At 37.2% G+C, this 20,893-nt stretch overlaps 8 protein-coding genes across 8 annotated transcripts; 5 read left to right on the top strand and 3 right to left on the bottom strand.

Moving 5' to 3' along the window:
• Positions 1 to 716: 716 nt before the first annotated feature.
• Positions 717 to 4,268, top strand: I206_103314 (uncharacterized protein; the record flags this gene model as incomplete). The annotated part of the gene is made up of 7 exons (XM_070202721.1): positions 717 to 929; positions 1,005 to 1,850; positions 1,927 to 3,440; positions 3,527 to 3,699; positions 3,767 to 4,028; positions 4,120 to 4,180; positions 4,248 to 4,268. The coding sequence occupies 7 exons, from the start codon at positions 717 to 719 to the stop codon at positions 4,266 to 4,268; spliced, it is 3,090 nt and encodes a 1,029-aa protein (XP_070058822.1).
• Positions 4,269 to 4,496: 228 nt separating this feature from the next.
• I206_103313 (uncharacterized protein) lies at positions 4,497 to 6,829 on the bottom strand (the record flags this gene model as incomplete). The annotated part of the gene is made up of 9 exons (XM_019153450.1): positions 4,497 to 4,832; positions 4,957 to 5,083; positions 5,159 to 5,329; positions 5,403 to 5,510; positions 5,595 to 5,674; positions 5,740 to 5,956; positions 6,037 to 6,190; positions 6,259 to 6,336; positions 6,394 to 6,829. The coding sequence occupies 9 exons, from the start codon at positions 6,827 to 6,829 to the stop codon at positions 4,497 to 4,499; spliced, it is 1,707 nt and encodes a 568-aa protein (XP_019013611.1).
• Positions 6,830 to 7,213: 384 nt separating this feature from the next.
• I206_103312 (uncharacterized protein) lies at positions 7,214 to 10,710 on the top strand (the record flags this gene model as incomplete). Its single annotated transcript, XM_070202720.1, has 15 exons — positions 7,214 to 7,219; positions 7,294 to 7,386; positions 7,542 to 7,613; positions 7,738 to 7,798; positions 7,864 to 7,994; positions 8,057 to 8,360; positions 8,427 to 8,503; positions 8,555 to 9,290; positions 9,345 to 9,460; positions 9,537 to 9,677; positions 9,747 to 9,808; positions 9,862 to 10,005; positions 10,071 to 10,391; positions 10,462 to 10,487; positions 10,565 to 10,710. The coding sequence occupies 15 exons, from the start codon at positions 7,214 to 7,216 to the stop codon at positions 10,708 to 10,710; spliced, it is 2,436 nt and encodes an 811-aa protein (XP_070058821.1).
• Positions 10,711 to 11,185: 475 nt separating this feature from the next.
• On the top strand, positions 11,186 to 14,186 carry I206_103311 (uncharacterized protein; the record flags this gene model as incomplete). Its single annotated transcript, XM_070202719.1, has 8 exons — positions 11,186 to 11,193; positions 11,270 to 11,486; positions 11,541 to 11,602; positions 11,685 to 13,156; positions 13,226 to 13,339; positions 13,398 to 13,466; positions 13,540 to 13,847; positions 13,923 to 14,186. 8 exons carry the CDS (start codon positions 11,186 to 11,188, stop codon positions 14,184 to 14,186), a joined length of 2,514 nt encoding a protein of 837 aa, XP_070058820.1.
• Positions 14,187 to 15,239: 1,053 nt separating this feature from the next.
• Positions 15,240 to 15,868, top strand: I206_103310 (uncharacterized protein; the record flags this gene model as incomplete). The annotated part of the gene is made up of 2 exons (XM_070202718.1): positions 15,240 to 15,522; positions 15,636 to 15,868. 2 exons carry the CDS (start codon positions 15,240 to 15,242, stop codon positions 15,866 to 15,868), a joined length of 516 nt encoding a protein of 171 aa, XP_070058819.1.
• Positions 15,869 to 16,094: 226 nt separating this feature from the next.
• I206_103309 (heat shock protein 60) lies at positions 16,095 to 18,105 on the bottom strand (the record flags this gene model as incomplete). Its single annotated transcript, XM_019153454.1, has 5 exons — positions 16,095 to 16,499; positions 16,570 to 17,394; positions 17,460 to 17,682; positions 17,736 to 17,829; positions 17,901 to 18,105. 5 exons carry the CDS (start codon positions 18,103 to 18,105, stop codon positions 16,095 to 16,097), a joined length of 1,752 nt encoding a protein of 583 aa, XP_019013615.1.
• Positions 18,106 to 18,429: 324 nt separating this feature from the next.
• I206_103308 (uncharacterized protein) lies at positions 18,430 to 19,075 on the top strand (the record flags this gene model as incomplete). Its single annotated transcript, XM_019153455.1, has 4 exons — positions 18,430 to 18,432; positions 18,500 to 18,577; positions 18,653 to 18,838; positions 19,025 to 19,075. 4 exons carry the CDS (start codon positions 18,430 to 18,432, stop codon positions 19,073 to 19,075), a joined length of 318 nt encoding a protein of 105 aa, XP_019013616.1.
• Positions 19,076 to 19,386: 311 nt separating this feature from the next.
• Positions 19,387 to 20,648, bottom strand: I206_103307 (uncharacterized protein; the record flags this gene model as incomplete). Its single annotated transcript, XM_019153456.1, has 4 exons — positions 19,387 to 19,689; positions 19,757 to 19,777; positions 19,853 to 19,960; positions 20,097 to 20,648. 4 exons carry the CDS (start codon positions 20,646 to 20,648, stop codon positions 19,387 to 19,389), a joined length of 984 nt encoding a protein of 327 aa, XP_019013617.1.
• Between the last annotated feature and the right edge of the window lie 245 nt (positions 20,649 to 20,893).

Here is a 20,893-nt window from a genome sequence, read left to right as displayed (position 1 = left end):
CAGCCGAGGCAGCCCCACCCAGCTAGAAGATGGCGGCTCCGCATATCTCATTGTCCGGGGTCTCCTCGCTATGAGTTCGGTAATTCAATTTCTTCGAAACTGCGTATCTTAAGGGTCGATTGGTTTTGTTTCATTTTATACCGTTTTCCATTCAAGCCGAAGAAAAGATGTATACCCGTATATCAAATTTTGAAAGTATCTTGCAACTGGTATACCAAACTTTTTTGTATACCAATAACATCGTCATGGTGTAACATTTACGTGATAGCGGAGACCTATCTTTATGGTGCACCTTGACCCGCAAATCGATAAGTCCGCTCAGATTCAGGTTCAATAGTAGGGAGTCGGGGTCAATTACAAGGAACGGTTTATATAGGTATTCGGTCCGAACCCAATTTTGTAATCGGTCATTAGAATTATTCAAACCTGATTACCCTTATTTTGAAAATCCTGATTACGATGTCACTCTTTGGTATTCGCTTATTATGCCGCCTTAATTCTTTGACGCTTGGTAGTTCTTCTTCTTTAGAACAATTAAACAATTTACCCGTTCCCCCCAAATCCAACAACCTAATACGCCATTATCATATCACTCAATAAATATAACATTGATCGCACTTATCTTGTTTTCAATCATTGTTGTAGTACTACATAATATCAACTGGCAGTACATTCCTCCTTATACTGGTACAATCTTCTTCATTGATAGATTGAAGATGACAGTCTCAACACAGCAGTCACAAACAACAGATTTGGGGATGGATAATTCGACAGATCATGATAATTCAGCAGCTTCTTCGTCGAAGACAGCTTCTTCACCACGAATAGAACAGAAATATTCTATAACTGCTGGACCAGGGATGGAATTGAAACCTATTGGGATACATAATGAATCAAATACTTGCTTTTTAAATTCCACATTTCAAGCTGTAAGTGATATTGACTTGATCAACTTAAATATTTCATTATCATTTCATACTGATATTTATCTTGAATAAATATAGCTTAGTGCGACAGCTCCATTGACGACTCTTTTGGCGTCTTCACCTCAATCTCCATTGGTCATAAATCCTGAATCATCTTTACCTTTCGCTATTGTTCCCCCAAAATTAATTCCATCTTTACAACCTGATATTTTAGAACCACCTCTTTATGATTTATTACCTGTTACTAGAGCTTTTACAAATAGTTTACATAGAGCATGGAGAATGAAAGAAGCAGGAGGTGGAACATATGGACAAGGTGAAACATCTTCAAAAAGATCAATGTCATTAAATTCATTATTAAGAGAAATAGCAAGAAAATATGATCAATATGATGATTATTCTCAACAAGATGCTCATGAATTATTAAGACATTTATTAGATTCAATGGAAATGGAAGAAAAAGATGTAATAAAAAAATTACAACCTAATTTAACACCTTTAAATCAAAATGGAATTTATAAAAGAAGAAGAAAATCAAAACAAAATGAAACAATTAGATCAGGTACAACTACACCAGGTGCAACTAATTATAATGGAACAACTTTAACACAACAACATTTAATGGATCTTAAACATATTAGTCCATTACCTTCTCCTTTACCTTCTCCTGCACAAACTAGACCACCTTCACCAGGACATAAGGATGTTGATCCAATGACAAGCGATGTACCTTTGAACCTTAATGGTCAAATGACTGGACATGCCTTCAAAGAAGATCAAATTTTTTCCCCATCTGAAACTCCTACTGATGTAGGATCCGAAGTGATTCAAACTATACCTCAAGAAAAACGGATGATACCTTTCGTAGATGTTCTATTTGGTGGATCGTTAGCTAGTGTGGTTGTATGTGAGAGGTGTAAAGCTGTAAATGATATTCTATCTCGATAACATTTAGAAAGATTGTGTAAATTGAAAGCTGACCATCCCATGCCACTAACAGGTCTCGCACACCTATGAAGGGTTCCTAGATATTTCTCTTTCATTAAAAGGAGACGATCCAAAACCTCGTAAAAGAGATAGATTAAGAGCAATGGCACGTAAATTTCGACCGAGAAAATCCAGCTCAACCCAGAATGCCCAATCACCTGATGTCCAACATGGTGGATCTTCAGTAGTTTCTGATAGTGAATTATCAGAAAGTGAGATTCCAAGGGAGAAAGACCGAAGGAAAAGTATGGATTCGGATGATAGAATAATGATCGATTCAAATCATACTAATTCTTCCAGCGGATTGGGTAGAAGTGGTTCTACAAGGGCTTTTAGCGGATTGAAAGCTAAACCTAGCTTCTCCTTTGGTAGAAAAAAAGATAAGAAAGCTGCCTCTCCTGTTATCGCTCCTTCATCTATAATGGAAGGAGAAGAAGATCGAACTCCACCTACTTCGACACCTGTTTCACCTTCTTTACACTCGCAAGACCTTCATCATAAAAAGTCTCATCATCATAAGGCAATACATGGACCAGGACCTACACCCGCTCAAGCAGCTTATATTTCTCGTATCCTCGCTCCCCCACCCGGTACAGTCGACTTAGATGACCCAATCGCTAGACTACGTGCTGCTCAATCCGGTCAATCAATCGAGACCACCAATAATTCATCTTCAGAATACGGCTTAGTAGATGCTCTTAAAGCTTTCACATCGGTCGAAGTGCTCGAGGGTGAAAATGCTTTTGCATGTAAGAAATGTTGGAAAATCAAACATGGTTATTATGCGAAACATGAAGCAACTGTAAAAGAAGAAGACGAAGAACAATTAGCCGCCGCTTTGACCGAAGATGGTTTCGGTTTACCTCATACATCAACCAGAGGATCGGTTTCATCAAATGTCACAACTAGTTCAACAGGGACTTCTCCAATGATGATTTCTAATCCGCAAATTTCAGTTATGGGATCGGGATCGCCTTCATCTGAAAAATCAAATAATTCATCTTATTATGATGCTTCATCTTTACCGGATAATAGGCATGGTCGGTCGCAACGTTATACTTCCACAAATTCGAAACAAGCTATAGCTAGAGCTCCTTCGCCTTTGAGAAGAAACATAAAACCCGATGAAGAAACTGATGATCTCAATGAAAGACTGGCATCAACCAAATTGTCCTCAACATATGGTTCAGAATCCGCTTTGACTACAGATAGCGGTCTTACAAGTAATACTTCAGTATCGAATGACGATTTAATTGAAGAAGATGACGCACAAGATGCAGAACATGATAATGAAGAAGAATCAGACGGATTATCAGATTCTGAAACTTCTGTAGATGAACACAATGATGCACATAAACCAAAAAGCAAGAATAGCAAAAAAAGTAAAAATACTTCTCATGTAGTTATGGGCAGAGCTTTTAAAAGATATTTAATAGCTAAGAAACCGGAAATCATGGTTTTCCATTTTAAAAGATTCAAACAAACAGCCAAGAGTTATAGTTTCTCAAGTTTCTATGATTTGAAGAAGTGAGTGAAAACATTTTCAATCATCCCCTCTTTGCGGAATTTTACAAGCGTAATTGCTAATACAATTTTCGTTCTCGCTCTCTTAGGATAGATGATTTTGTATCTTTTCCTGAAAATTTAGATTTAGCACCTTTCCTTGCACCTAATAGACAAGATTATAAAGTACATCAAACTTCAAATGGACCAAAAGCTACTTATATGGAATGGGCAAATCCTGAACAAGGTCCTGAATTAGAACCTGTAATGTATAGGTTATATGGTGAGTTTAGAGGGTTTTAAATATTTGCTGAGGAATGATTACTTACTGATATATTGTAATAAAATAGCTTTAGTTGTTCATTTAGGAACAATGATAGGTGGACATTATATTGCTTATTGTTTAGTTGATCCTGAAAAAATGTTTGGTTTGAATAAAGATAATGAAGAAAATAAAACTCCAACAATTGAACCTAGAGATTCGAAATCTCCTGGTATTGGTAATTCAAATGCAAGTTTAAAATCTCAACAAAGTGGATTAAGTGGTATGAGTGGAATTGAAAATAATAAAAACATTAAAGAAGATAAAAGAGTTTGGTGTTTCTGTTCAGAGTGAGTATTTGGTTTGAAATAATGAGAATCATAGGGTTGGCTGATTTTGAAAAATTGATACATTGTTTTGTTTTTTTTTTCAATTCAATAGTACATCAATTAGATTGGCAAGTATTGAAGAAGTTTTAAGTCAAAAAGCATATTTATGTTTCGTGAGTTTAAGCTTCAATTCCATTTGATTAATTGGAGAAGAAACTAATTTGTTCGTGAATTATCTAGTACGAAAAAGTATCTTCATGATTATTTTATTATGTCAAAATCGAAGAATTATTAGATGACAATGATATTTAGAAATTAATGAATGATTTAATAGCTTGATGAAACAATTTGAAAATATATGAATTGTATTTATTTAGATAATGATAAAGGTTATCATAAATGATAATATGCATTTATCATATAAGCAATACTACTGAATTTGAGGATATGAATTCTTTTCATCATATTCACACAATATTCAAATTTACGTTATACTTCATTTTCATTTTCATCTTCTAAATTATTTTGATCTTGATTTTTTATAATTTCAATTTCATTTTCATTTTCCTCTTCATCTTTTTCTTCCAAATTTGGATACATATCATCTTCATCATTTTCTTCTTCACCATCATCATTATCACCATCATCATTATCATCAATATCATCATTATCTCCTTTATGTTCTTTATTTTCATATTCATCTATTAAATTTTGACATAAATTATTAGGTGCAGGTAAATGATTTTCCCAAATATACATATATTTAATTCTAATTAAATTACGTATTAGTTTAAATAAAGAATTAGGATACCATCCTGTTTGTGACTAATTTAAAAGAAAAGAAAAAAAAAAGAGTTAATTTGAATCCTTTTCTTTTTCCATTTCTTAAGATGATAAAATAAGATTATAATGATGTTATAACTTTTATAGATTTTATGACTTGACTTACTGAACATTTTGATTTAAATTTTTTGATATCATTTATATATTTTGAAATTAATGGATCTGAAATATCACCAAATTGATAATCACCTCTTTCTCTATATAAATATTTACCATCAAATATATGTGCTTTCCTATAAAAAAAAAAAAAAAAAACACATTAATAACGATACTACAAATTTACGTATTTTTCTAAAAAGAAAACTCACATTACATCTAAAGGTGGTCTTTGATTTAATTCAATTAATCGTTCTTGTTTTTCTAACCACCAACCTTTTTTTTTGGTTTCATCAATTTCTTCTTCTTCAGAATCAAGTGGATCAACATTAATGGGAGTTTTAATTGTTTTTTTATTTGGATAAAAGAAGATTCGTTGATACCTTTAAATTTGAGATGTCAATTTGAAATTTCAATTTCAATTTTCTTTTTCCTACAAAATTAAATACAACTCACTTATATGAATTTTTATCTGCACAAGGATCATATCCAAATTTAACTAAACATTTCCAAAATACTCCTGTACCCATTAAATAAGCTACAGTAGGTATATAAGCTTTGACTCTGTTAGATTATTTTTGGTCAAAATACACAAAGTAAGCAATAAGTAATTTATATAATCCGATCGAACAAAATTCAATCATTTACCTTTGTAATTCTTTTCGCTCATCATGTGTAAATCTAGCGAATAAATGATACCTCATCCATACCGGTCTTTCTTCAAAAGCCTATATCCAAAAACCTTATATAAGCTTCATTCCTTTGATTTCACGAATGCTTGAGTATAACTTACTTCTTTTAACTTGTTTAATAATTTAGCATCCAATTCTCCAATTTTATTTTTGACTTGAATAGTTGGTTCTTTAGGTACATCACCTAATTTATGATTATGCAAAACATTTATAGGTCCAACACCTGCAACTCTAGCTTTATTTACATATCTTTTTTTCCAAGTTTGTGTACGACGATCAAAGAATGGTTCAGATATAGCTTGATTTGGCATTTTATAACTATTCATTCACATTTATCAAAATTAGCTTTTTAATCGCTTCATCAAAACAAAACCTCGGTCTTAAAGCTAATAACTTACTTGTAAACGTATGGAAGGTTTTTTGTTGAAAATAAAGGAGTAGGTTGAAGATCTAATCTTGATCTATATTTGATTTTGGGATCAAATGTGTTTTCATGAGGTTCAATAAATTCCTCATCTAATGGTGGAAAAGTATAATCTAATATGGCATTATCTGAATACATTATCTATACATCAGCTTCCATTCCAGCCTTTAACTCGTCATGGTCGAACATAACGTACAATCCAGAGATTTGAGAGAATTGACAAGTTGTGCAGTAGGTCCATTTGAATCAGGAGTCCATTGATGATCCGCCATAGCTTTTTTTCCAGAATATCAGTCTTTTGATATGTTTTTTTGTAAGAATGTATACTCACATCGAAATCGAACTGTCTGTGGGATTGAACCGATTATTTCACTGGTGAATACACCTTCATCTTTCTCTTTACCCTTTTTTCGCCTTTTTGTGATTTTCAATAACAATTTTTGAGAAGGTATTCTATGCCCTCTAACTGGACCTCCAGGTTCATCTATACCGTTATATCTCATTTCTAATATTGGTCTATTAGTTGAATTTTCACCAGATATTGGTGCATTGAAACATTCATTTATATCTTGTTGATGAATTACCTTTAAAATTGAAGTTGGATGAGAAATAGGTCCTGGATATTCGATTGAACCAAAAGTATGTTTTGGTAAATATTTGTAAGGTGCTGTTGATGATTCGCCTTGATTAACATCTTGAGCTATAGATTCCTCTTGCAAATCTGCGCCTTCACCATGAGGCGAGCTGGGCAAGCTTGGAGGTGACATTCTTGACTTGGATCTGATCATATAAAGATATGAATCGTATCTAAGAGTTTGCCTGATGATAAGATGATGTTGTTGTCATTATTGTTGTTCTATTATTTTATGTTTAATTATTATCTATATTTAGCGGTGATGTGCGATTGATTTATTATTTATGCGCGTCAGAGTGATCGTTCGAACACTTCCTCCATCTTTTTACAGTCAACCGGAACAAAAATAACTTGACCCCTTGTCATTCTATTCCATCTTTCTCGGTCAATTCTATCCATCCACTGACATCCACCAGACTCACGGATGCATTAGAAGTAGGGCTATCGAAGGGTACCAAGTATAGTACTCAAAGTGGAATATAAGGTATAAAAAATTAGCCCCGAAGATAACGCAAATATGAAAGTGAGTATCTTCTGGATTTCTAATATTCGACGACATACAAGGGGTGATCAAACTAATGCATCCAATCTCAAAAGTACCTTCTCAACTTTCTAGAAGGTATACCAGATGCACCAAACCTTTCAGATCCGGAATTTCAACAACTCCTCGCGGATGTTCAAGCTGGAAAAGTAAGTGCTTTTCACCCCATTATGCGGCTTCGGTCCGGTACTATTTCTATGAGGCGAATTGGCATTTCCATGAATTTCCTTCTAACCACTCAGTATCACCTTTCATGAATAAGAACAAGGATGAGAAGCTGACAAATCGTTTGTTCTCGTCTTAGAGCTCTCACAGGTCATCGGCAGATGCGTTCTATGATAGTCTGGAGAAATTAGTCAATGAGTTGAAAAGTTCGGTAAGTGTTACCACCTGTCCTTGAGGGATCGACAGTCAAAGTCAGACAAAGATAATATCCCTCGATACCTCAAATCCAATGCATATAGAATCAGTAGCTGATATTCATGACAATCTAATCTCAGCCTGAGTCCTTGGCTTTCCAAAAACCGGTATCTAAACGAGATGCTCCAGATTATTACGAAGGTATGTCACCTCTTTCTAGGTCACGCGATTGAATAACAAGGCTTACGGACAATTGCGATTTGCAGTTATCAAAAAGCCTATGGACTTGACTACGATAATACGAAATATCAAAGCAAGGAAATACAAGAATAAGGCGGATTTCCAATCTGATTTAGCCTTAATATGGGAGAACTGTTACGAATATAATAGTCAAGAGGTATGTCCAATTTATCAACCCTCTTCGATTGTGAAAATAACATATATGGTTTCGATTCTCAGACGCATCCTCTACGAGCAGCGGCAAGATTCTTAAAACAAAAAGCAGAGCATCATCTGGTATATCTGGTAGATAAAAATGAGAAACCTGCCAATCCCCTTCAAGGATTATTATCTCAAGGTATTAGCATAAACGGATCACCTGCTCCTGGTTCAAGTGGACCTTCTCGCGGGGTGGGTACTAGAGGAGAGAGTCTACTTACCGTTGGTGGTGATGAAGATGCAGCCGGTGAGAGCGATGATGGCCAGAATGAGGAGGCGGATTTTCGCGATGGCGGGGGGCCTCTAGACCGAGGGACGCAGGGCGGTGAGTTGACCTTGCATGCTAGTATGATTCTTTGACAGTGGCTAATCTTATATAACGGTATGATAGGTCAAGCTCAAAGGAGTAGGAGAGATACGAGTGTAGCGTCCACTTCAAGGCGTGAGAATGGCGCCTCGCGAAGAAGTGTAAGTAATTCCATTCCATGAGATAGTCTATAAGCTGAAATGCTCCCTCAGCCCCCCGCCTTCCGACCACAATTGAACACGTCCCTGGAAGCTGCCCCGGCACTTGTCCGGACCCCTTATACCATGACTCACTTCTCGCCCGTTTCTCTTAATCAGCCTGGCCCTTCTTTCTCGGATAAGGGCAAAGCAAAAGAAATCCTTTATGGAAACGCTCCTCCAGCTTGGTTTCCTATGCCATCTTCCTCTACTTCAGGTCCCGGTTTCGAAGACGAAGATTTGAAGCTGGAAGGTTACTGGTGGGGCGCGATGTCGGCAAGTAACGAAGATTCTTTGATAGGTGGATTACCGTCTATACCTCAAATGGTCGACCTAGGTTCCCCTCCACTAAGAAAAAGGCGTATCAAACGATCCAGCCGGACTGGTACCTTGTCAGATGGTAATGGCAGTTTGGTCATTTCGCCGGGCAAGAAGAAGAAGAAAATCAATTTGAAGAAAATTATCGATCAGACAGTGAATAAATTACACGATGCGAGAAACACAATACATCGTATACAAGAATTCCAACGTATAGAAATGGAAGGCGGATTGCTCCCTTCGAGAGAATTGGAAAGTGAAAAGGAAAAATTGATAAAGCGGGAAGAGAGGTTAGAACGTTCTCTGCTGAGAAAGGAGGAAAGTGGACGATCCAAACAACGGAAGAAGGAAGGAGGTGAAATAGGACAAGAAGAGGCTACTTTGGAGCTGAAGAAAGCTAGTGCAGGTTTATTGGCTCATTCAGGTTTCGAAGGCAAGTCAAATGTGTGTTCTTGGTTCCGACAGGATGCTGATGTAAAACTCGTAGGTGCGAATGAAATGGCGCTAGACTTATTCACGAGAGCAGCTGTAGATCATATTTCCAATATGGGACGCACTCTTAGGTTACTCATTGACGGGTTCTCAAATAAAATGAGCGCTGAGGTAATTTAATATTCCGTTCAATGTGTTTGATTCCTGTAAGACCCGTGAACTGATTTGTCAACTTTGTTTCTCGCAGGAAATCGTCCTACATGCTCTACATGAGAATGGGCAAATTGAGACCCAAGACTTGGAGGCTCATTCGAAAGACGACATCGAAAGAGAGAGCATCAAAGTCACGGAAATGCAAAGAAAGATCAGACAGGCGTTCAAAGAAGTAGTGAGTTGACGCTCCGCCTCGAATTTGGCTTGGATTGGCTATAATGACTAATTCGTGCTACTCTCGTAGACAACTGCACCTGTCATTGAGGATGATATGATGTTTGCCAATAATGGTGAAATGCTTATGGAGTAAGTAGATTGCAAGCTAGTCAATCTGCAATCAAAGCTAACCTGGTTTACAGTGGTAATTTCGCCGACGAACTTGGGGAAGATTTCCTGGGTTTAAGGGATATGGGAATCGATAAAGAGTTCGGCTTATCTTCACTTACTGTCCCCTCTTCGTTGTTCTATGGAAGAAGACGACGATTGGCAGCTGCGCATGGAGAGTAAGTGGTCTTAACTGATCTGACAGGTAACATTGCTTGACTGTAGACTTTTTGACCATTCGCAGAAAAGAGGATTTACCAGATTATCCACCACCGCCACCTTTTATACCACTCAACCCAACAACTATCCCAACTCACCTTCCTGCACTCTTGCATGCTTTTTATGCAGCACGCATCGAGTCTGGACTTTCTATATTAGAAGACGATGTTTTCGATCCTTCTCAAGGTCAGATTGGAAGTTTAGGTCAAATAATTGTCAAGACTCAAAGCAGTCAAACGGCGATACCCGTCGGAACAGCTGGACTAAAAAAGAAGAGAGATCGAGAGGATGGAAATGCTGAAGATGGCGAAGAGGCGAAGAAGAAAGCTGTAAAGAAACTTCCCGTGTGAGTAAATTCATTGAGCGCTCTCTTGCCATATCTGAAACAAGTTGACGTATGATGACGTTTGATGTAGCCCTGGTATAGGTAAAGGTAATTGGGGTGCGTTCAGCTTCGTTCTCCTCTAGTACTTTCGATTTGCATCCGACGAAAAGCTGCTTACTTTATGTTTACTATAGTTCGCCCGTCAAAGGAAGAGAAAGCTAAGAAATTAGCTGAGAAGGCGGAAAAAGAGGGATTGAGTCTACCTAATGGAAATAATAAACCTAACGGTACTGCTAATGGAGGTGGAATAGAAGAGGATGCTGAAGGAGAAGAAGAATAAATCTTTTGTTTACACGCTCGTCAGGCATACATGTGAAATGTCACCGACAAATCGGTAGACTTCGAATCGTTGTACTGTAGACAGCTACACTTGTACTAGCTGATAAAAGGCGATGTTGTTGTATTGGATAAAAGATTATCGGACTATATGCATATATGCATCAGTCGGAGATGAAATACATGTATTCCTTAACCTTAACCAGATTGCCACTGAGTTATTGATATTAAGGTTAGAGTGGATCTACTAGGGATAACGGCATGTCAAATACCCGGTCATGTTCAATCCTCATCTCGTCATCATCACTTCACACCTGATTATCATCCACTTCCCATTTTCAACATCTTGGAATCAGGCTAAGAAGAATACTCTACACTAGGCTAGTCTTTACCCATCTATCACTTGACGATTGTCATGCTGCTTGGACGGAATAATTCATAGCCACCGAACACAGTGAAAGCAGTGATTACAGATCAACATGGCTCGGTACGTACCCACGACCTTGGCATCTATCTACCTTGAATCGTCCTCTACTAATTTATGTATTTTATATATCCAATAGAGATCCACCATCACTCTTGTCCTCTTCGGAGCTCAGAGATATATCATTGACCCCAACATCTGTACGATCAGCTAGGATAACTATAATACATCCTCAATTACGTGATCTCATTTTACCGTTAGAAAGGGGTAGAGTATTATACCCTCGGGGAATGACAATTGAAGAACAAAGATGGTTACCTGCTATAGAAGAAGAAGATGGTACCACCAAGAGAGGGGTACATCTATATTTCATCCTTTTTGATGAAGTTGATGAGCTGACTCTACGATAGATTACAGGCAGTACGAGACCACTGCTTAACCTCAACTTCGTACCTAACTGTCTTACCGCAAGGTGAGTACAGTTCTGGTTCAATGTCATTAACGATTGAAATGGAGAATATTTTCTAATAAATATTTATTGGAATATGGTTCAGCTCATCAATATTTGCCTGTGGTGGACAACATGGTGAATTATACATTTGTAACCTTCCCCAGCCTACCAATTCAAATCCAGCTCTAAACCCTTTAAGCAACAAATACACTTCGTCAGCACCAAAGATCAAACCTTTCATTATATCCACTACTTTATCAGGACGATCAATTAATAACAGTATCATCATACCACCTACTTGGCCTTCTCAATGGATGAGGACTTCGGAAGAAAAGAAATTAGGTTATCTTAATCGAGGTTCTAGAAAATATGAAGAATTAGGTAGATATGGATTTGAAGAAGAAGAATTGTTATTAGGGAGAACAGAAAATGGTCAATGGATAACTAGAAAGCCTATTTCATTGACAGGTGATATCGATGATGAGGATCAAATAATGGACGATGAGGATGAGGATGAAGATGTTATAGAAGAGGATGATGACGATGAAGATACTGAACTTTTGTCTGAAGAAGAGGATGATGCTATAGTTTATGATGTTGCTCATTCACCAATATCAGATTCTTCGGTAGCAACATATCCTAATACCGTTCCTTTTCTACATGCTCCTCGAATCCCTCATCTCCCCAATCCAGCTTCAACTTCCAGGACTACCGTTAGAGGCTCTTCGGTATCTTCAAGGCGAACCGGCTCATTTAGCTCCACCCGGGATAGGTTAACGAGACAATCATTCTCATCTCACGACGAGGAAAGACGTTTTGGCCATCCGCCCATACAGATAGTCACCTCTACGCATGCCGTCCCCCGATCGAGCAGAGCAGGCTCATCCAGTTCATCTACCCGTCATAGGGGAATCGTACCGCCAAATCAGAATCATCCGATCAAGCATCGTTTATTACGTACCAAGAAGGGCAAGATAGAGGAGCCAAGAATTTTGATATCCAATAACGATTGTACAGTTAAGATGTTTTCTCTTCATCCTCTTCAACCATCTAATCACAACCATATCATCGAGAGATCACCAGTCAGTTATAACGCCGATGCTCCACAAAGTAGAAGGGAGAGGATAAGTCCTACACTTAATTATCGACAACCCTTCCCTGTGTCTAATCCCAACGAAAGAGATGATTTAGGATCGAGACCTTTAGATAGGCTAGGTTTGGGAGCTCCAAGGAGTTCAAATTCATCCATTTCCAGAACTGGTACGCCGTTCGAATGGACTTCACATAATCATAGTCATCATCGACATCATCATCAAACGAGTGTCTCAACCCCTTTCACTTTGGCGGAAAGAGAAACGTTGTCGCTTCAACGTGAATTGCAGAGGGCTTCGGATGGTTTGAGGGTAGAGCATGATAATCTTCGAAGAAGTAGAGAGGATTTCGAACGTGTAATTGGAATGAGGGTTAGCACGGGACAAGCTCAGGCCGGACACCCAAGAGACGCGGATCAGGAGAGGGAAGAGAGGAAGTTAAGTAAAGTAGGAGGGACCAGGTTTAAGGTGGCTACCAATCATTGTGAGTATTCTCAGTACCGTATTATCATAGAACTCCTAGACTTGTATTATGCTGATCAAGCACGTTTAGCATCATTATCTCCCGATTTGAAAACAATGGTCTCAGTGGGCGATTCCACGGAAGTAACGATTTTCGAGGTGATCGACGGTGGGAGGGAGTTTAGGAAGATAGCGGTGTATGATGGTGAGCTGTATTCGCTGCTTGAGACATGTCAAGAAGCTGAGCCTCATATGCCATCTAGCCGCTACCGATGCTGGATTCTCTACCGCTTGGAGCAAAGACGGACGTAAATTTGCAGTTGCCAGTCAAGGTGAGCTTCAATCTTTAGCTGAAACTTTATGAGGCTATCCCTTCAGGGCTGAATATTGAGACTGCACTTATAGACGGCCAAGTGACGGTTTGGGATCATCGATCGTCTCAGCCTTTGGCCATCTTCCATACTTCACCAGATACTTCGCACTCCTCCCAACAACCATCATTCATTGACGATATCTCCGCTTCACATCTTTCGGCTTCACCTACATCTTCAAACGGTTCAGGCTGGAACGTGGTGGGTCCAGAGGGGATCACCCTTCGTGATCCAATCACAGGGACACCTAGGACTGGAACCAGTACGTCGGGGAAAGAAGCTGCTAGAGTAGTGAAATTCAGTCCGGAAGGAAGTAACAGGGACTTGATGGCTTTTTCAGAGGTACGTCGAATCAACGAAATTGCCCTCATGATTTCTGAGCTGATTCAATCGTACTATGGGAATTTCCACTCATAGGAAAATTCGAATATCCATTTAATTGATGCTCAAACTTTCAATACTCACGTCATTATACCTGTTCCTCATATTCCGTTGGGAACTGCAGATCCAGATGCCACTTCAAAACCACGTCAAGGTGTTGAAAATGGAACATGGGGAATAGCTGGAGTTGGATTCGATCCATCTGGTGATTGGCTATACAGTGGTACTGAACGGACTGTTGTTGAATGGGATCTTAGAAGATCGGGCAGTGGTGGAGGAGGTGTATGGGGAATTGTTTAAATCAGATATATGTGAATTGATCTTTTCCTTCTTTGAATAATTTTCAGAAAAGAGATAATAAGAAAGGGAATTGTCAGGTGCTTTTTGAAATGATTTGTAAGGATTGCTAAATGGTATCGAAATCAAATGATTGTAATTTGTCTTAATTTTGTATGATGCGTGCTCCATATTTCATAGTTGTCAGTTGATTAAACGAAAGGAATTAATGTATAACTTTATATGCGAAATATGTAATCGTCATATCTTGATATTCACCAACTTTCATTAACACTCATTGGATATAATACAGATAGGTTATAGAGTTTATATATCTGACTCTCGACATAACATCTCAAATGTGCCCATTAAATACAAATGGCCTTCAAAAAGGCCAAGAAGTACTCCCAATCTACAGTACAGTACTAATTCAACTGACTGCTCAAAGCACTTTCAATAAATTTCAAACCACTTTAAGTTTATTATACATCTCATTTCGTGTATTACACCTTTCAGGAAAAGTTGAACGTATCTCCAAGTCTTCCTATAATCAATACAAGTTTTTTTGCATAACTTTATGATTCGATTTTGTTTTTTCGGTGAATACGACAAGTGGCTCTTCGAATAACCTAAGTGTGTTTCGTCGCGGCCAACATCGTCAGATCGAACAAAGGTTAAGTACAAAGGGTTAACTTTGAAATTTGTCGAGCAGGCCTAGAATTCGAATATGACAAGTCAATCCTGTCTTCCTGTCATTTTCAGTTCAATTTCATATAGCTATATCCAATTAGAAGGTTTCAAGACGATGAAGTTGATTCGATTAGCTATTAGAAGCGAATTGTCCTTCGCTCATTCTATCTCCGACGATTCTTGAAGGGCGATAAACCTCTTGTTATTATTATTAGTATAAATATATTATTAGGATTCGTAGTCATCTAGAGTATCTTGATTTCTACTATCATCTATTTCTCTGATCTATATTTTCTCAATACATATTGATATTCTAAAGAGCATATCAATCAACATACGAAATATACTTTGTTCGCTTGAACTCATATTACAGCAGGGTATACAATAATGTCAGAAATTTCAACAAGTGGTTCAGCCACTTCGGCTGATCTTACTTCCTCAGATAAAACGAATCGATATCCTGATTCAATCAAAAACCTATTTACAAGAGCTGAGAAATGCCACGAGCTAATTTGTCGTGCCGCGATGGCAAAAGAGGATAGGAATTATGATTTAGAGCTTGAAACTAAGAATTCCAAAGATATCATCATAAAATTGGATCCAAATGGAAAGGAAGAGGAAATGATTAATAAGTTGACTGACGGTAACAGGAGACTCCGTCGTCATATGAGTAAATTCTCAAAGAAAAGTAGATTGGAATACCTAACAAGATCCAAGAATGAACATATGACATGGTTAAAATGGTGTGATTGGGATAAATCGAAAAGTGAAATTACTTGGAAGAGATCAGACAAAGTGTATCTGATTCAAAAGGTGTTACGACCATTCCTGATGAGGTTTCTACTTTATTGCAACAACTTCCAAAAGATATGATATATGGTCGAAAACTGTACGATGATATCACAAATTCACTCATGAGCACACTCCCTGAACCGACAGAAACATTCTTGAAAAAATATGAAGTTCCTCTGTCTGAAATCGAACATGAGTTGAGAAATAGAGGGTTGGATGTATAGATTTAATTGGGACTGTGAAAAGTATCTCGTATTAAACATGAAGAATGGTGATTCATATCGTATAAAATGTCTACCAAAAAAGATGCTATTTGCTTATATATATATCTGTTTACAAGCATGAATTACGTAATATTGTTGTTTTTATGATCTTTAACCTTCTTTTCCTCTTCCTCACAAACCCGATCTCCTTCTAACCTCTGTTAATTTCAAGCTGCATTCACCTGAATTACATCATACCAGGCATTCCACCCATTCCACCCATACCTCCCATTCCCATACCTGGTGGTGGAGTCTTCTCTTCAGCATCAACAACACAAGCTTCGGAAGTTGTCAAAAGACTTGCAACACCGGAAGCATCTACAAGTGCAGTTCGAACAACTTTCAATGGATCCAAAATACCAGCAGCAATCATATCTCTATATTGAGATGTAGCGGAATCGTATCCCCAGTTGAATTTATCTTGAGATGAAAATTCTTCTGAAAGTAATTTACCAACAACGACTGAACCTTCTTCTCCTGCATTTTCAACAATAGTTCGAGCTGGTCTTCTGATTGCTTGCTTGATCATTGATACACCTAATTTTTGATCAAAGTTGTCTACGTTGAGTTGATCAAGTTGAATGGAAGCTTTCTAATGATTGAATGATTCTCGTCAGTGGGGATGTCATATAAACAATATGTAATTCATATGGGTCACTTACCAAAAGAGCAGTTCCTCCACCTGGTACAATACCTTCTTCGACGGCGGCTCGAGTAGCATTGAGAGCATCGTCATATCTGTCCTTCTTCTCTCCCACTTCAACTTCAGAAGTTCCACCAACTTTGATAACGGCAACACCACCACCAAGTTTAGCTAATCGTTCTTGTAATTTAGTTCTGTCATAATCGGATGTGGTAACATCGTTAATGACACCTCTGATTTGTTCACATCTAGCTTGTATGTTAGCTTTGTCACCTTCACCGTTCAAGATGATAGTGTCTTCTTTGGTAATGGTGACGGAACCGGTTGAACCGAAAAGATCAGGGGTAGCTTTATCAAGTTTAACATCTAATTCATCCGTGAAAACGGTACCACCTGTAAGGATGGCGATATCTCCAAGGATGGATTTTCTGTTATCACCGAAACCTGGAGCTTTGACGGCAGCTACGGAAAGTTGACCTCTGAGTTTGTTAAGAATGATAGCTGCTAAGGCCTCTCCATCAACATCTTCAGCAATGATCAATAGTGGTCGTCTGGTTTGAGCAGCAATTTCAAGGGAAGGAAGGATATCTTGTAAAGCGGAGATCTTCTTTTCAGACAGTAAAATGAAAGGTTTCTCCAATTCTACTCGTTGGTTCTTGGCATCGGTAATAAGATATGGTGAGAGGAACCCTCGGTCGAATCTCATACCCTCGGTGATCTCAATCTCATCTTCAATAGTTCGTCCCTCCTTGACAGTAATCACTCCTTCTTTACCAACTTTCTCCATAGCTTGGGCGATGATGGCACCAATGTGAGTGTCTCCGTTAGCGGAGATGGTAGCAACCTGCGTGGGGAGCCTTCCATCAGCATCATCGCAGCTACCGTGACAAGAGTAATTCCTTGACTTACTTGAGCAATCTCTTCACTTGTGGTGATCACTCGCTTGTTTGACTCGAGAACTTCAAGAACTTTGTCAACAGCTTTTTGAGCACCTCGTCTAAGGTCCATAGGGTTGCAGCCAGCAGCAACGTTCTTCACACCTTCAGAGTAGATAGCTCGGGCAAGGACAGTAGCGGTAGTGGTACCGTCTCCAGCGGTGTCGTTAGTCTTGGAAGCAACATCTTGTACGAGACTATGTTATCATCGCTGTCAGCTAGATCGAATTATCCTGATGTATGAACTTACCGAGCACCAAGGTTTTCTACTGGGTCTTTAAGGGTGATAGCTTTAGCTACGGAAACACCATCTTTAGTGATTTTAGGTCCACCGAAACTTTGGCCTTTTGATCGATCGATATATTAGCTAAATTAAGTTTTTGAAATTTAACAAATGAGGGAAAAGGTAACTCACCAATAATTACTGTTCTTCCCTTTGGTCCAAGAGTTGCACTAACGGCTTTAGCAAGAATATCAACACCTCTTAACATTCCTTGTCTAGCATCATTTCCAAAAATTACATCTTTCGATGCGTAACCTCTCTTTGAAATTGTAGAGGTAGTAGATTGAAGTAATTTAGCAGGTCGAGGAAGAGCAGATCGGGAACGAAGGAAGTTCATCTTTATGTGATTTTCTCGATGATTTTTTTAAAAGGTGGCAAGGAATTATTGATAAGTTGAAAGATATTCAATTCTTTTAAAAAAAGAGAAAAATAAGTTAATAAGAAATGCCGGGGGATGGTTTTACTAGAAAGATCGGTTAAAGGAAATAATCGGTTTTACTTTACAACCGTGGGAAATTTATACTTTTATCACCAAACAGAAATATCTAGAAAACCTAACAAAATGATCACCGTTAAAGTAATAATATAGAAAAGTTGATTTTTCTTTTTATGAAATAGCATACTTCGATCCATATAATTCGATAGCCTGAGATACGTCAAAATGGTCAGTATTTCTCAACGAACGTGGGGCCAGCTATTGATCTCTAGCTGACTAATATGACTTGACCTAGTCCGCCACCTTTAAATCTATCAGATCACTTCAACCCCTTCTTGACCGAGTCTTGGTTCAACGATTCAAAGCTGAAACTGTGAGTGAAAGAATTAAAACTTGAGTGAATTACAAAAGTTCATAAATTAATTTTGACTTCTTTTTCTTGATGTAGAAAACCGCTACTGGTCTTTTCCTTCCTTCTTCATCTACTTCATCACCATTACCAGAAGCAACAGTAATAGCTGTTGGTCCAGGTGCACCAAACAAAGAAGGTGTTGTAAGCCCAGTCAGTGTTCAAGTTGGAGATAGAGTCTTATTACCTGGATGGGGAGGAAGTCCTATCAAAGTAGGAGAGGAGGTGAGTTTTAGGTCTTCATCGATATCATCTGCAGTCTTGCGAGGAATATATCCGTAGAAGTGGCTTCAGTTTTTCACCAGATCATTATCTTTACGATCGGATACCATTATACTGTCAACTATGCCGAAGTCGTTTATGGGAGTCATGACCGTTTTATTTTTGCTGACTCTGCTTCTTGCTATATAGGAGTATCACCTCTTCAAGGATGCCGAGATCCTCGCCAAGATTAACGAGTAAACTCGGATCGAACGACTGATAGCGGACTATGAGAAGTTGTCTGTATATGATACGGTCAAGAAGTGGACAAAAAAATAAAAATCAATAATATTGCATATGCATTAATGACATTCCCCTTTCCATCTCGGCGTCAAGTCGCTAACCTTGATCGACATGATCTAGCTATACAGAACGGATAAGTGAAGCTTCTGTATTCGAGACATACTAAATTTGCTTGCCGAGTCTGGCTCTAGCTTATCTTGATCTCAACAGAAACAACTTCTGTTAAATAACATAACAATATATTATACGAAGAACAATTCTCCAATAAATCATGTTCCTTGATTAGCCAATTTCTTTTCTAAAGCATCTTTAGTCTTTTCTCTAGCAATTACAAGTCTTTCTAATTTCTTTTCATCATCAATTTCATCATATTTTCCTTTTCCATTTTGGATTGTAGATTGTGATTGAGAACTTGTAAAATTTTCACTAATCGATGAAAGTTTTGATCTTAAATGAATTATCTCTTCATCTAAAGATTCAATATTAATTCTTAAATCTCTTAAATTCATAAGTTTCAAAGTTGATTTAAGTGAAGTTATAACAGTTGTTGTAATATGTTGAAATCGAATTGGCTAGATTGTTTGTTTCAAATTAGCCTTTATAGAATCAAAGTGTGATTTTTGTTAGATATAAACTCACTCCTATCATATCACCTCCATACTATTACACCAAAAAATAATCAGTCAAATCATATTATTCATATTTTAAATTTCAAATTAGATTGAATTAACTTACCCATCTACAACATACACTTAATACATCAATTCCTTTATTTTCTCTTAATGCACGAAGTATAGTTTGACCACCATATTTTTCATTATCATCAAAAGAAGCTTCATGTAACTAAATAACATAAAATATAAATCAATTATATATATCCCAAAATTTACTTTTAATTTTTTTTTTAATTTAATCAATTTAATCTTTTTTTTTAAAAAAAGAAAAATGAAAAATGAAAAATGAAATTTAAATAACTTACTTGATAATCATCTTCACCTTTTGTACCATCTTTACCTTGTCTTAAAATTAAAGTACGACATGCCCAAATTCTATGATCAGGTTCTCTAATTTTTTCTTTTCCATTTTTCGTTAAAATTATTAAGTTTTTTTTTTCAAATGCACCTTGATTTTGATTATCTTGAGAAAAAATTAATTCATTTATTAAATTTATAACATTTAATTCTCTTATAATTCTTTTACATTCTTTTTCTAATGTTGAAATTTGTTTAATTTGATTGGAAAAAGGTAAAAAACTTAATGTAAATGTTATAAAAGTTGAACTAGATTCATGTAATAATGGTGAATGTGTAATAATTGTTTGATTTATTTGTTCATCATTTGGATGAAGCCATTCATGTATTGATATTTTTTTTGAATTTGAATCTGTAGCTACCTCTGAATTTGAATTTATAGTTGAAGAATCACAAGGTAATTGAGAAGAAGGTGAAGAGGATCGGATTTTCTTAGTTGATGATTCTACTTGATTATCTTCCACCGGAGATGAAGGTCTTTTTAAGTTAGTGGTAGTCATAATGTAGTCGGATGATTCGTGAGAAAGTGTAAAAAAGAAAACTGTTTCGATATATAAAGAATTATAGTAAACAAAGCAATGATGATGACATCAGAAGCAAGAATTAAAAACCCCTTTGTGAACCTGAAAAGAATACGTAAAGGTAATAGTGGCCATTTTCAGTCCAAGATAATAAATATATTTATAATTCAAAGCAAACAAACTCGCTTGTAATTTTACACAGATCATTATATGCTTTTGGCTCT

This window comes from Kwoniella pini, chromosome 4, assembly GCF_000512605.2.
Source record: "Kwoniella pini CBS 10737 chromosome 4, complete sequence".
Taxonomy (NCBI): domain Eukaryota; kingdom Fungi; phylum Basidiomycota; class Tremellomycetes; order Tremellales; family Cryptococcaceae; genus Kwoniella; species Kwoniella pini.
The sequence above is the reverse complement of the archived record's forward strand: the minus strand, read 5'-3'. Positions and strand labels throughout refer to the sequence as shown.